At 36.4% G+C, this 14,688-nt stretch overlaps 1 protein-coding gene and 1 long non-coding RNA gene across 2 annotated transcripts; both read left to right on the forward strand.

Moving 5' to 3' along the window:
• The first annotated feature begins 3,668 nt into the window (after positions 1-3,668).
• Positions 3,669-6,787, forward strand: LOC104593690 (uncharacterized). The gene is made up of 4 exons (XM_010253658.3): positions 3,669-4,440; positions 4,565-4,735; positions 4,910-5,318; positions 5,438-6,787. The coding sequence occupies exons 1-4, from the start codon at positions 4,146-4,148 to the stop codon at positions 6,306-6,308; spliced, it is 1,746 nt and encodes a 581-aa protein (XP_010251960.1). The 5' UTR covers positions 3,669-4,145; the 3' UTR covers positions 6,309-6,787.
• Positions 6,788-7,811: 1,024 nt separating this feature from the next.
• On the forward strand, positions 7,812-9,671 carry LOC104593697 (uncharacterized). The gene is made up of 3 exons (XR_016084568.1): positions 7,812-8,022; positions 8,311-8,386; positions 9,206-9,671. It is a non-coding gene; the product is annotated as an uncharacterized LOC104593697 (long non-coding RNA).
• Positions 9,672-14,688: the final 5,017 nt, after the last annotated feature.

Below are 14,688 nucleotides of genomic sequence, written 5' to 3' on the forward strand. Positions count from 1 at the left end.
AGATTAAACAACTATTGTTTAACTTTTGAAATTTAATTTATTGTATTTTAATTTTGTTATAAATTTGTTTTTAGTAATTATATATTTTTTTATAATTTATAGAGATTAAACTATTATTTGAGATTACATTACTTATTGACTAATTTAGTTTATTTTTAGTATTTATTATTATTTTTAATTATTGTATATTTTTTAGATATATATTATATTTTCATTATAAATTTATTTTCAATGATTGTGTATTTTTACTATATATTTTCAATAATTATTTGAGATTAAACTATTGTTATTTATTAGAAATTACACTATAAATTTAGCTGAAATTAGGAGCGTTCAAGGATTGGTTCAGTTCAATTGCAGGTTGTTTCGCCAACCAAATCTATATGGTCAAGTCAGGAGTTTGTCACTGGAAATCGATTGATGATTAATAAAAACCTGCCAACTTGGGTTGTATTGGTTTGGGAATATTTAAACTTAAAAATTAAATTTAAATTTCACAAATTATAGTGATATTATTAAAAAATAAATTTATGATATAAAATATTTTAGGTTGAGAAATATGAGAATTTTCCTACTTTCCTGTATTAAAAAAAACATAAAATATAAAATATTAATATATATTTATGGTCAGATCGATTTAGTTTTAGTCGGTTTACAAATGGCCAAACCGAAACTAACCTAACTTAGTCGGGTTAGAAAATTGCTAAACCAAAACCGATCGAAAAATATTAAAAAATCGATCAACTCGAATCGGATTTGATTGGATTGATTATTAAAAAGTTAAAATATAAAACAATTATATACTCTTATGTATTTCTATAGTTTAACTTTTGCTTAACAGAGCTCGTACATTACATGGGTACCTGCTAATATATATATATATATTAATAAGAAATCATATAACCAATTTGACCCAAAGGGTGAAGTTGGTGACCCACAACCTGAATCAAAAACGGTTTTTGAAGCATTGGTCATGAGATGGGAGTGAGACCCATAACTCTAGTATTATCCTCCCGAGGTTATTGACGAATGAAATAAATTAACGATAACTTTTGAAATTATACGTGTAACTCCAATTCACAACGAGTAGAGAGTGGGTAGAAAAAATGAGTAGGAAATCATCAGTGAGTGTGGGTGGAATTCGCTTTGGGCAAATTTTATTATTTAAAATTTTTTTCAAAACCCGCTTTGGGTAACTTGAATGTATGTATCTCTAAAAATATGCATGTTTTGAATGATGACATGTTGACCCATCAAAAGTTAATAATTGCGGGTTCGTGATACAATTATCAATTAATAATTATATGATAATATGATTATATCAGCATTTGCCATTTGTTCTGGAGGTTGGTGTTTCCTTAGCGATAGCGCCTAGCGGTGGTAGATTCGGGTTTACAATGCACTTAGACCAAGCGGTCCAGACCAATTGCTGTAACACCTTTGTTTCGTTACCTCCATGGATTTTAAAAACTAACCGGTGATTGAATCGGTCAGGGGTCTAGTTATTGGTTCGAACAGTCTGATCATTTGATTCAAATGGTTGATTTGTTTTGATAAAAAAATAATAAAATTAAAAAATTAGTAAATAGTCAAAATCGTTTGAACGGTTAGAACAGTTAACTGGTTGGTTCAATGTTTTACTGACCAAAATCAATTGTTTTGGGGGAAAAAAACGATTTTAAAGAAAAACGGAACCGGTCATATGACGGGCTTCCGATTTTTTCAATCTGACCATTCGGTCCAATCCGATTTTGAAAACAGTAATTGCCTCCCTCGGAGACATCTAACCAAAAAAAACTCCTCTCTCTCTTTCTCTCTCACTGGGTTCTTAACCGGACTGGAGAGTGGAGGTAGTGAAATCAGATTTCCCCACAAAGAATGGTCCAAACATCCATCTTCTTGTGCGAATGAAATTTGAAATCTCTGTCTCCGAGAGTGGAAATTCAATCTCGGAGTCGGAAGTAGCATGATAAATCGATAATTGAAGAGAGGGCTCGATCTCAATGACAATGGTAGAGTGTGCCTGTGCCCTGTGGTAGGCCCGAGAGGGCGATAAGCAGCACATGGGTTTATTGATTGGGTGGGATTGATGGGAATGAATTGTCGTTTGTCGATTGTATGTAGAGCAATAGAGATGGTATAACCAACGGACGGACCTATCACCTATATAAGGATTAAATGGGATTAAGGTTGAGTGGGGTCCACCCTACACAGTTGGGAGGACATTGCCAGATTGGGAGACTTTGGATGGAAATGCAAATTTGTATATAAAAAAAAGGCAAAATTCCGTATTAGGATTTAGGTATGAATTCGAATCTCCTGCCCATGTGCATCCATAACACATTATCCCCATAAATTGAGAACATCTACAGATGATGAGATATTTTCTATGTATAACTGCGATAACGTAGGCAAAGTTCTCGTCGTGGGCAGAAGATCCGACCTCGATAGATATGCACTCTTTTTCGGTAGGGCCAAGAGCCCTACAGATGTCAGATGATATCGGATTTGAGGTTAGGGCTTAGCGGCTTACTATAATATAATAGGATAAACTATATAAATATATAGATGAAGCTGTGAGTTGTGAGCGACGGGGGAAGAGAAGAGAGAGAGAGAGAGTGAGTGGAGTACAAGTCACGGTTCCATAAACCAGGACCCTAAGGTTGTGATGGTGACGGGCCATTCGCCACTTTCCCTCGACAGCTGTCTGACCAGACCAGTCCTCACTCTTTGGTATCAATGCTTCCCCATATTCAATTATATGATAATTCAGCTCAACACTATTAACACGCGTCTTACATGCAAGATTCTAGGGAGTGTCTACTGTGATTTTCAATCTTATCTTTAGCTAGCTAGCATGTTCTAATGAGACAAAACTTAATTTCGAGGATCATCCCTTTTAGTTTTAACAGATGGGTTTGATCCAACGGTGGTGGTGATGCAGCAGCATTTCAGCACATTAGTTTAATGCCTTGCGACATATTTATATAACATTTAGTGATTTAACAAACAAACAATTTATACCGGATATAAGTTAACAGTTAACAATTGTTAAGTGCGTTGAAACAGGTAAAAGTAAAAGGGTACCATAACAATTTCTCAATTCTCTCTCTCTCTCTGTAACTAGAAAATTTTCTCTTGGATAAAGGGCGGCCGAGCCAACCTTTCTTCTCTTCTCCACCGATATCAGCGCTTAAAAGATAAAGGAGAGTCATCAGTTTGAGTTTGACCTCGGTTGGTGTGAGTGTGACGCAGTGGTATCTTCATTCATCAATATCAATCTAATCTCAACTCTCGATTTAAAACATTCTCTCTCTCTCTCTTCTCCAATTGACTTTTGTATATAGATATACTGGCCTCCATCCATCCATCCATTCATGAGCAATGATACATGAAAAGAAAAAAGAAAAGCACAACATCATACATGGAGCCATGGAGGGGGGCAGCTCGTAGAGAAAACCCATCACTTCGAAAAGTTGTTTTCGGGCCCAAACCCTAGTGTGTGTGTGGACGGAGGACGGCTGTGTCAGGTGGACCACAGATTCATCCCCCCAAGGCAAACAAAAGTGTGTTAACGCCGTCTAGTGCTGGAAAGCGACATCGTCTCTAGTCTCTACCCTCCCACGGAGCCCGTCGATCATATATACTACTTCCATTCTTTGAAGGATGAGGCTAATGTAATCTCTAGTAATTACTGCTACAATTTCATCACCTGTTAGTAAGTTTTATTTACAGACAGAAAAAAAAAATTAATAATAATAATCGAAAAACATAGTTATCTCAATAACGAGATGTCTATGCTTCATGTGATGTGTAATAGGGATAAGGAGATGTATACCTTTTACTGTTTTGTCTGCCATGGTTCGAATGTTGGAAGCTTGGGAAGCAAAGGTATGAGTGTGTAAATGGCGGCAAAGACTCGTCTCAACAACACGGACAAAAAAACAATACTAAGAACACCAGAAAGAGAGAGAAGGGGCGCGGAGCAAGAAAGATACTGCTGCGTGATTCAGCTCTACAGTTTCAAACAGTTGGAGTTTTTTTCTCTTCAAGTCTAAAAGCGGCGGGCTCGGTCTTTGGATTCTGCCTTTCTTTTTTCTTTGATGGTTGATGACAAAGTTGGTTTCCTGTTTTAGGGAAAGATCATGAGAACCGAAATCAGTGGTGAGCCTGTTTCTGATATGGCAGCAGCGGAGACTGCTGCGGGAGACGGTATGCGTCTTAAGTTGCAACGCACTCCATCTTTTCCGTATAAAATGACCACGGCAGCGCCGGTGGCGATGGCTGAGGTTTTTGGTGGTGGCCCCACCTTTTACAGCGGAAGCAAAGAGGGGGCCAGGTTTACGAGAGCTATATACGATTCTGCTGTTGGTGGTGGTGGCGGTGCTGCAGCCATGACTCTGCAGCCTTTTAACACCTATACTGCCTTCAAGTCCCCAGGTCAGTATTTCCTAATTCCTTTCATGTTAATGCAAAGAAAAACTTGATTGAGTTTTCTTATTGAAGAAAAGCGGGTCCCTGAGGGACTAAACTTGAAGATGAGGATGTGATCTTGTGTCCACAGGAGGAGGAATGGCGGCATCTCTGAGATTTCCTTTTACATCTACTCAGTGGCAGGAACTTGAGAGGCAGGCTTTGATCTACAAGTATATGATGGCTTCTGTACCTGTTCCTCCTGATCTTCTCATGACCATTAGCAGAAACCCCTCCCAACCTATTGCTTCCCAATCTACCAGTAACCGTTTCTTCTCCTTCAAATCATTTTTTTCTTGTGTTTGTGTTTTTCTGTTGATACTATTCGACGTTGGTTTTATATTTCTCGTCCTGTATTATAGTTTCTTTGGGTGGTGTTGGTTGATTTGTTTATTTCAAAAAGGCTTATTCTTCTCTGTTTAATGATCATGTTCAGTGGGTCGGGGGGCTTGTTTCAATCTACGATTCTCTAGCAGCACGGATCCTGAGCCGGGGAGGTGTCGCAGAACGGATGGAAAGAAGTGGCGGTGTTCCAGAGATGTGGCACCTGATCAGAAGTACTGTGAGCGACACATGCACAGAGGCCGCCCCCGTTCAAGAAAGCCTGTGGAACTACAAGCTGAAGGCGAGGACAACAACATCGCTAGCAATAACGCGCCCTCGGCTACATCAACACCAGCAACCGCATGCCTTCCTACCATCGCAACCAATACCAGTAATATATCATTTCATCGCCTCGCGGCAGAGAAGTTTGACACTCAACCTTCTAGGGTTTTGGTCGATCCCGCATACAAAGTCTCCCCTTTCGAAACCAATTTCCCTTCGCTATCTTACAAGCAACCTGGGTGAGTTACATTTTCCAGCCATTTCTCTGAATACGAAATGCATATGTATTTTCTTCGCTTTCTTTTTCTTCTTTTCCTCTGGTATTAATGTTTGATTTTGCTGCTTAAAACGTAAAAAGGTGCGCGGAGTGGACGTCAAAAGGAGAAACGGTTTCCTTTACTGCATTTGATCAGCAATGGCAGCAGCAGATGAACACGAAAGTAGCATTTAGGACTGATAGCAACCTGTGTAATGCCACTGTATATCGACAACATTACAAAGAAGCGACAAATTTGAACTTGCACTCGCATCTCGGTGAGGGCGAAGGATCAGAACAACAGCAGACTGATAATTGTTGCTTGCTCCTTAATACCGGATTTGTCTCCTTAGATGGCTCGTCCGGCTCCGACAGGAGACAAACGCCGAGAGGATTCATAGATGCCTGGTCAACTGCGGGGAGTGAAAACACCACGGCCAGCAGAGGCAAGTCCCCTGTTTCTTCAAATGGGATACTGTCGCTGTCGTCTTCTCTTACATTGTCAATGTCGGGTGGATGTGGGATGGGGGAGGAAATGGATCAGGTGCAGAGGGATCTTGGGGTTATGGGCTCTGAACGTGACATCGGTGAAGGGTGTCAACCTTCAAGCTGGATGAACCCTGTTTCATGGGTATCTTCTCCACCCGGTGGACCATTGGGGGAAGTTTTACTACCAAGCGGTGCTGCCACTGTGACTGGGGCGTCGAATGGGGTTTGTCCTGAAAGCTGCAGCGGAGGTACCACAGGGAAAAAGAGCTCGTATGGTGGCGAGGATCTTAATTTGATGAGCGACTTTTGGGGTGTCGGTAGCGATCCCAGTAGCCCTCCAGCAACTACAGCTTCATCTCCGTCGGGTGTCCTGCAGAAGACCCTCGTATCTCTCTCAGATAGCAGTGGTAGCAGCAGCCCCTCGTTCACGGCTGGTGTGCCAAAGTCGGAGATTGCTATCCAGTGGTCGAACCAGAGCAAATGACCATGATTTCGTTTAGTTCGGTGAGGGCGACGAGGGAACTGAAAAACCGATGAGCCGTAGTTAATAATTATTATTAATCGTATCCCTTTTGTTTTGAATGGGCTTATCATGCTCATTCTGGCCTTCCGGTGTGTCGTCGCTGTTAGAACTTAGACGCTTGTGAGTTTGAGAGCACTCACTGGATTAATGGAGTGGGACTTAGGAATGTAGTCCAAGCAAAAGGGTTTGTTGGGGTTCAACCGTTCACAAGCTTGCAATATTTATTGGGTTTTAGGGATTAATAAATCCCCAACTTTATTTTGTGAATTGTGTAATTGAAGTTATTTGCACAAAATGCTGGACAAACTGGTCCTTCCCTTTCTCACCCTACCTACACCAAAAATTGAGCATAACCGGATCCAATTTCAACCATTTCATTTTTAGCATGTTTCTATGACAATTTTACTTATAATAGATCCATGTAAAACAAATTTAATTAATTTCTTGGTTAAGCCCAATTTGTCTATTCCTTGATCTCGATTGAAGAACAAGAGATTACTGGTTAAATGGTGCATCACCAATTCATCTTTACTGAAATCTTTTCCCAACATTCCTCCAATTTAATCCACAATAATAATATGCAGCTGACCTTTGTTAACAATTAAAGTCCTTGGAGTGGTTTCCTTGTTACAACTGATGAGGGAGCCAAGGGTGGCCATTAAAATAGTATATGGTTTATGGCAAGGTTGAAAGTTTCAGATTCAGCGGCTTGGTATAACAAGTATTCAAATTCAGCAATTTCTTAATTTTTTTTTTCTTTTCTTGTATGAATACTCTTTTGGTATGGCGTGCTTTATTAAACTTTACTTTGTTTGGCTAACAAATGAAAACTTATTAAAAGTCTGACAAATATGAAACCTTTTTCTGTAACTATAAAGACCAATGTATATGGGGTCTTTTTGTCTTTCCAACATGTGGTTTTTCAACAGTTTTAGGGTTTTGCCCCTTCTTTTCGGAAAAAAAAAAGATGAGATGTGCCTATAACCCACTCTACTTCACAGGCCTGGACATGAATTTGCATTTGGGCTTGAAATGCATTAGGCATTACACCACCCCGCGCTTACGACTTATTCTGACGTTATTTAAATTTCAATCACCATTTCATGAACCCAAATACATTTTAGTTGAATTAATCAACTTAGCTTACACTTATTGCATTGTTGTTTTTGTTTTTGAAAGCCACGTATTGCATGCTTAGATGGAAGGGAGCCGGAGAGGTGGATATATCCTCGTGGATGAAGCTGATTCATGGGAATCCAGAGTCGATTCATGGGCCAATCCCTATTCCCTATTCTGCCATCCACGAAACTGTGTGACGTTATTGTTTGAATATAGGGCCTAAGGCTATGTTTGGTTTGTAGGACAGGGATGGAAAAAAGAGAATATTTTAAAAATATTTTTTTTTTCTTTGTTTGTTTTGGAAGAAATAGGAGGATGGAATGGGAAAAGGGTGGGGTGGGGTGGGGTGGGATGTGAGATCCCAAAAATAAGAACGCGGGCGGGGTAGCACCAAATCAATGGAGTATGCGACCCCACAGAGAGGGAAAATCAAAGACGTATCTGGGAAAAACTATCGCGCCTTGTCTGAGAGGAAGCTCCTTCGTTTTCCCCCGTCTACCTCTAGGCATTCCGATGGTCATATCTCCGGCCACTTTTTCGGTGTCTTCGAACGACGGTAAGACTACATTCAAGATCTACTCGTATTAAGGGTTCTATCTATACCTTTTTTATTTTCAAGAAAGATATTCCCTGTCCGTATGTAAGAACCCTACGCACTCTCTCCATTTCCCACTTCAAGATCTTGTCCTCTGCTCTACCCTGGTTTTTGCTAGTTACCTAAATTCCTCCAAAAAGAACTGCATTTTAGGATTTTTTTCCTTTTTATGCATTTTATACTTTGCGTTTTGAGTAATTTATTGCAGTTGAGATGGCTGCCTTGAATGATCTCTCTTTGCCCTTCTAGGCTTTCATATAGACCAAATCAAAGAAGACCTTCCATTTGTTGCTCTTCTGCTCTATTGACACTCCCATCGTGGCAGGTATCTATTCTTTCTTTCTTTTGTTGCTCTCCTTGTTAATTAAAGTTAGATGTGGATATTTGTTGTTTTTTCTGCGTTGGACATGCTTTCTTATCTTTTTTGAAGATTCAAAGCTTGAGCGTTAGTTGTATGTAATTTTATTGGGTCGGTGTTTTATGCTTCTGCATACTTGTTGAATGATGAATAAATAGTTACTTTTTCTATTAATTACTTTAATGTTAATCCTTTCTATTTTGTTGGAGTTAAACGATGCTTCTGCACACTTGCTGAACGATAAAAAGCACCCAAACTAAACTCACTCCAGTACTTCTTTTGTTGTCTATGAAATCAATCAACTTCAGCAGAATTAGGGTAACCATAAACCAATCAACTTGGAAATGAAAACGACGTCCTTATCAATTTCTCGTCAAAAATAAGGACTAAGCTCTCTTTCAAATAGAAACTTGGACTAATCTCTCCAAGGTCCAATCTTTGTAACGGGAAATTGATAAGGACCAATCTCCCAACCTCTAAGAGCCTGTTCGCCAATCTTGTGAACCATGCATTCAAGATTCTTTCTCTATGAGTAGAGATTTCTTTTAGTGAAGATATAGAACAACTTATTTTTTGTTTTTTTAGGGAGATAGTAGTGGGTTAGTGGGCTTTTAATTGAGAAAAGACAAATTAACACTAACAAATTATCTGCTATTGTTAGTGATTCTGACTTCTGCTAGATTCTTTCTTCTCTTTGTTAAATCTTGTTGTTTCATACAATCCATTTATAGTTGCTTCTTGTGGTTTTCGATGGGTATTGTCTTGACCATTGTTTTTTCAATATAGATTTTTGAGAAGAACCCAACCAAGATCAAGAACTATGCATCCAGATCATCAAGACAACCACCATTCCAGCTAGCCTATGCAAGAGAGAGTCCACAATGCCAATATTAAGTTCCCCTTGGTGTTCAAGAAGCTCAGGCCTCCAACCAGGAAGCTTAAACCACATACAGGGCATCAAGGCCCAACTTGTTTATGTAATTCCTATCAATGATTACATCTTCAAAAATTGATAGATGAATTGAGTGATCTAGAGATATTTAGATTAGGATTTGAGGTTTTAAAATTTTTTATTCTTGGGAGAGACCTTTCCCTTGTTTCCTTTTTATATCAGTTATGGTTTATCTCTGATGTTTTGAAGTTGGATGATGGAGAAGCAACTCGTAGGCTTTAACATCTTTGAAATTTGCAAGTTTAATAGCATGTAATTCTGCTTTTGAATTTTTTGATTGTTTTAGTTTGAGAGGAGGAACCGCAATCTATTGTGAAGTATACACCACCCCACCGGGTGACACCCAAAACACAAAGCATGGATGGATGGCGTGTATATCTTAATTTTTAAAAAACCAATTTAATTGTTGTTAATATTTATAAATATATAAATATATAAATTTCAATTTCAATAATTGTTTTTAAAATTTATTATTAAGCATGAACCAAAAAGAAAAATTAAAATTTAGAACTAGCCTAATTATAATAATTAATTGAAGTATGGACTTTTGGTAGATTTGATGCCTCAAAACTTGGACCCTTGGTTAGGATCTCCTGGCCATTATTTTTAGTTTCTTTGTATCAAATGTCTGGTGAGTTAATGACCTGAGATTGTAAGAGGAGAAATTGATGGCTCAAATCATCTCGACACAGTTATAGTTATAGTATCTGGTCGATTGGTTGCTAAATAGGACTGCTAGCTGTTGTTGCATGGGGCCATAATTTTGCCATATGAAATTCAAATGACATGGGCCCATCATTGGTCTGTATCAAATGTGATGGTTACAATCAGCATTGTTAAAATAAGATTCTAAAAACATATATAAGTTGGATTACATCAACTAGTTTGGCTGTTTGGCCCTTAATTTACTTCATTATTTCATAACATGAGCGCAATAGCAAAATGCATCAGTATAATTGCCATAATTTGTTTAGGGAAGTAAACATGGGAAAATGAATTTTCCCAAAAACAAAAATGGGAAAATGAAAATTTCCACTAATTTTCCTTGTACAACCAAACGGTGGAAAGTAAATTTTTCACACTTTCTCATCTTATCCCATCCCACCCAAACTTTCCCACAAACCAAACGGAGCCTAAAGGATGTGATAGGAAGGGAAAATTTATTTTCCCATTCCTGCCAGAATGTGTTTGGTTCCTGAGACCAGTTATGAGAAAATTTTGCTGGATTTTTTAATTTCACAATACAAGGCTTATTTGTTTGTGAGCTGACATGGCATAATAGTATTTGAAATTTATGTCGTTAGGAAAGAAGAAAAGAGGTCTTGATAAAAAAAATTCAAAAAAAGATGAACGAGGCAAATGAAATACATCTACAATGTTACCTTCCTTGGAAAAGAAGTTGAATTGTTTAATTATGATATCAATGGTTGAAACATTTGGTCTGAAAGTTGAATTGTTGACTCACCACCAAATAGAGACATTTTACCATTTTTTGGTTACTTTTTAATTTTCTATGTCGTTTCATCATCAATAAAAACAATTGTTGTTTATCATACTTATTTTTTTAAATAATTAATATAAAATATTAAAGACATACTCATTTTTTTACATTTTTTCATTATGGATTGATACACTTGACTTGGATGGTTGAATTGCTTACCTGCCACTTGAATGGAAGAATGATTTTTTTAGGGCCAATTGTAAAAAAACATCAGTTTTATATTGTGAAAGTAGTCGGAATAGATCCAATTAATAGATTTTTTTTGTAGAGAATTAATAGAGTTTATTAGTGAGAAAAATACCTTAAATATAGGATTTAATGAGGGACAATGCAAATTAATACATAAAGCATAAGATTTACTGAGAGTGGATTAAATGTGATCACAAGTAATAGTTCAAATTATGTTTTGAGCCCTCACAAATAGAGAGAAACTAAATTAAAAAACAGGAGTAGTTAGTCAAAAAGAAAAGTTCCATGCCCTCATTTGTACTTTTAATAGTAGTATAGATATAGACATATATAAAGATTGTACATGCTAATATGCTATTTAAAATCATTTCCCATTTAATTTTTGTGAGTCTTATATTATTAGCCAATTAATGTAGTCACTCAACTCAAACCATTTTTTTATAAAGATATTAGGCCCTGTTTGGTTCACAAGAATATGGGTCTAGAATCGGAATCAGAATGGGCTATTCTGATTCCAATTGTTTGGTTGGGCAAAATCAGAATCCCATTTCTGTTCATGCTAGAATGGCATTCCCCCATTTGAGGGAGTGGCCATTTCCTGCCCCTCCCTTGTGAATGAAATCCCATTCCTACTGATTATAATTTCCATTCCCATTCCTGTCTGAATCAAACAAACTATGAAAATGGACCATTCCAATTCTGATTCCAACAACAAGCCAAACAGACCCTTAGTGCTTTCAAAAAAGACCTCAGTGTCGTTGCTTTTAAGAAGTACAGATTGATCCCCTCCACACAATAACCCGAACCTATAGGTTGGGCTCAACTAGAGGTGTAAAGTGGGTCGTGTCGTAAATTTTGGGGGTCGGCCCAGCACAACCCACGGTGGGCTTGGGGGTCTAGGCCCATGCCGTGCCGTGCCATGCTGCGGGCCTAGGCCGAGTCAAGCTACACGCCATTCGGTGGGCTTGGGCCGTGCCGGGCTAGGCCACAGGGCGGGCCTTGGGCCTAGACCGAATCGAGCTACACATTTTTTTTGATTTTTTTGTTGTGTTTTTGAAAATTTTGATTTCTTTTCTAAGAAAATTGTAAAACTAAAATATTTAACTTTCCTTTGAACTTTGGAAATTGGGAACTATTTAAAAAATTAAGAAATGAGAAATCTAAGTTATCTAACACATAAATGAAAAAAAACACTTAACCAAAATGAAATAAGAATGAGGGAATAACAAATTGGAAGAAAAATATGAATTTTATTTCATTTAAATTTGAATGGTACAAATTACAAATACAATGATTGTATCAAAGGATACTTGAATGAGTGAAATTTGAAAATGGAATAAATTAATAAAATATAAAAAATATAATATAGTTACAAATTGAAAATACAAAATTACATTGTTAAAAAATTAAAAAATATCAAATAAATTAAATAAAATTAAAATAATTTACAATCATTTGAAAAAAAAATTCTATATAAATAGTCAACTTCATGAATCATGACTTTCATCATTTGCTTTAGGTGAAATATCCAGTGTAGTATCATGCCCTCCTTTGTCTTGTAATCTATCTTTTGCATCTAGCCAATCTTTGAAGTAGATGCACATCTCTATGCTTTCATCATTCATGTAACTTCTCTTGTCATCTAACACCCTGGTACCTGCACTAAAAAAGACTTCGATGGAACTGTAGACACCGGAGGGGTTAGTAGATCACGTGCCATGGCGGTGAGATCTAGATAATTCTTTGAATGTTCACTCCACCAGGCTCAAATATCAAAATTATTTGATCCTTCATCTAAATTAGAAAAATTTGCTTGTAAATAAAAATTAAGTTCAATAAATGAACTTGTTGTAGAAGTAGCAAATTTCTGCCTTCTACTTATTAAATAAAAAAGTTTTTCTCTTCTACTACTGGTCTCAAGGTCAAAAGTAGAAGATGTTGTACAATATTCCTACAACTTCAGATTCATATAAATTGTACATTTCAAATAACAAATTATTAATTTCTTCTTTTTTATTTCCTATATCAACATTCATATTTTCACAATATGATTCAAGTAAAATATCTAAACCATCTTTCCTAATCCTAGGGTCTAATATTGTAACTAAACAATAAAGGGGAGAAATGTTCTCTCAATATTTTTTAAATTTATTTTCCATTATTTCAATGATACATTGAAATTATGGATTATTTCTATATTTTGCAAAACAATCACTAATTACCATTAATTGATAAGGTAAATTACAAGTAGTTGGATAATAAATTCCTGATAATTCATTTGTTGCATCATAAAAATGTTTTAAAAAATCTCTTATACAGACTGTCATTTCCCAGTCTTCCTTAAATATCATATCATTAGGCATTTTTGAGTTATAAAAATCAGTAAGAATTTGTTTATGAGAAATACAACTTTTTAACATAGCATATGCAGAATTTCACCTATGTTTTACATCTAATATAAAATATTTATATTTTAAACCATAGTTTTGACTTAAATATTTAAATTCTTGTTTTCTTGCCCCTGAACTTTTAATATATATAATATAATTTTTAATTTTAGAAATATGAGTAAAAATAATATTCAAGGCATCTTGAATACATAAATTTAAGATGTGACATGCACATTTAATATGAAATAATTTACCATTTAAGCATGGTCTTAATTGAGATTTTAAAATATTTATTGTAGAATCATTATTGTTGGCATAATCAAAACTAATAGAAAATAATCTATTTTCTATTTCATAAGCATACAAAGTATTTAAAATACTTGCAGCAATAGTTGGGTCAGTATGTGGCCATTCAAGCGTAGTAAAACTTAAAATTATTTTATTCAAAAGCCAATTTTCATCAATGAAATGGTTAGTAACACAAATATAACTTGTATTAAATTTGGATGTCCAAACATCCGAAGTAATTGCAACTTTAGAATTAAGATTTGATAACAAAGAAATTAAATTTTCAACTAATATAAATGGTTGTTCTGCATGTACAATATACTTAGCTAATTCTTGTTTCATTTTTCTTGTAAATATTTAAAAGTACCAAAACTATTCCCCCTCCCTATTTGTGTTTGAGTTGTTTTTCTCCCTTCATCTTCTTCCTTCTCATGTGTGAGCAGATGTCTGATCAAATGACCCATACCACCCTTTCTACAATAACTAAAGTCCTTCCCACATTTTTGGCAAACTGCCCTTTTCCCCTTTCCCTCGATATCCTCTACTTCGAAAAGTTTTCAAACCGGGCTACTCAACTTGGAGGTCCTCCTTTTTCCCCTAGTATTAGTACTGGGGGTGAAAGTTCTACTTCCATCGATATCAATCGCATAGTGCTAACACTATCATGATGCGATTGAATATCATCAAGGGTGAACATGTTGGGGAATCGGTTTTCGGAAGAACCGACCATTTTTTTAATTTTAAAAAGATAAAAATTAATCTAGTTTGACTTACCTGGATTGCCGGTTCAAAATCCCAACTTGATTTCAATAGTTGAAGCCTTTCAATGTCCAAGCCTCCCAAATTGAGATACTTGAGCTAGTTGAGCAAGCATTCTTTTTTTTTGAAAGTTGAAATTTCAACAAAGTTGAGACTTGAGAATTGGAGAATGCAGAATCAAACAATCAGC

The sequence above is a fragment of the Nelumbo nucifera genome, chromosome 3 (genome assembly GCF_055504915.1).
Source record: "Nelumbo nucifera cultivar China Antique chromosome 3, China Antique-T2T, whole genome shotgun sequence".
NCBI lineage: Eukaryota > Viridiplantae > Streptophyta > Magnoliopsida > Proteales > Nelumbonaceae > Nelumbo > Nelumbo nucifera.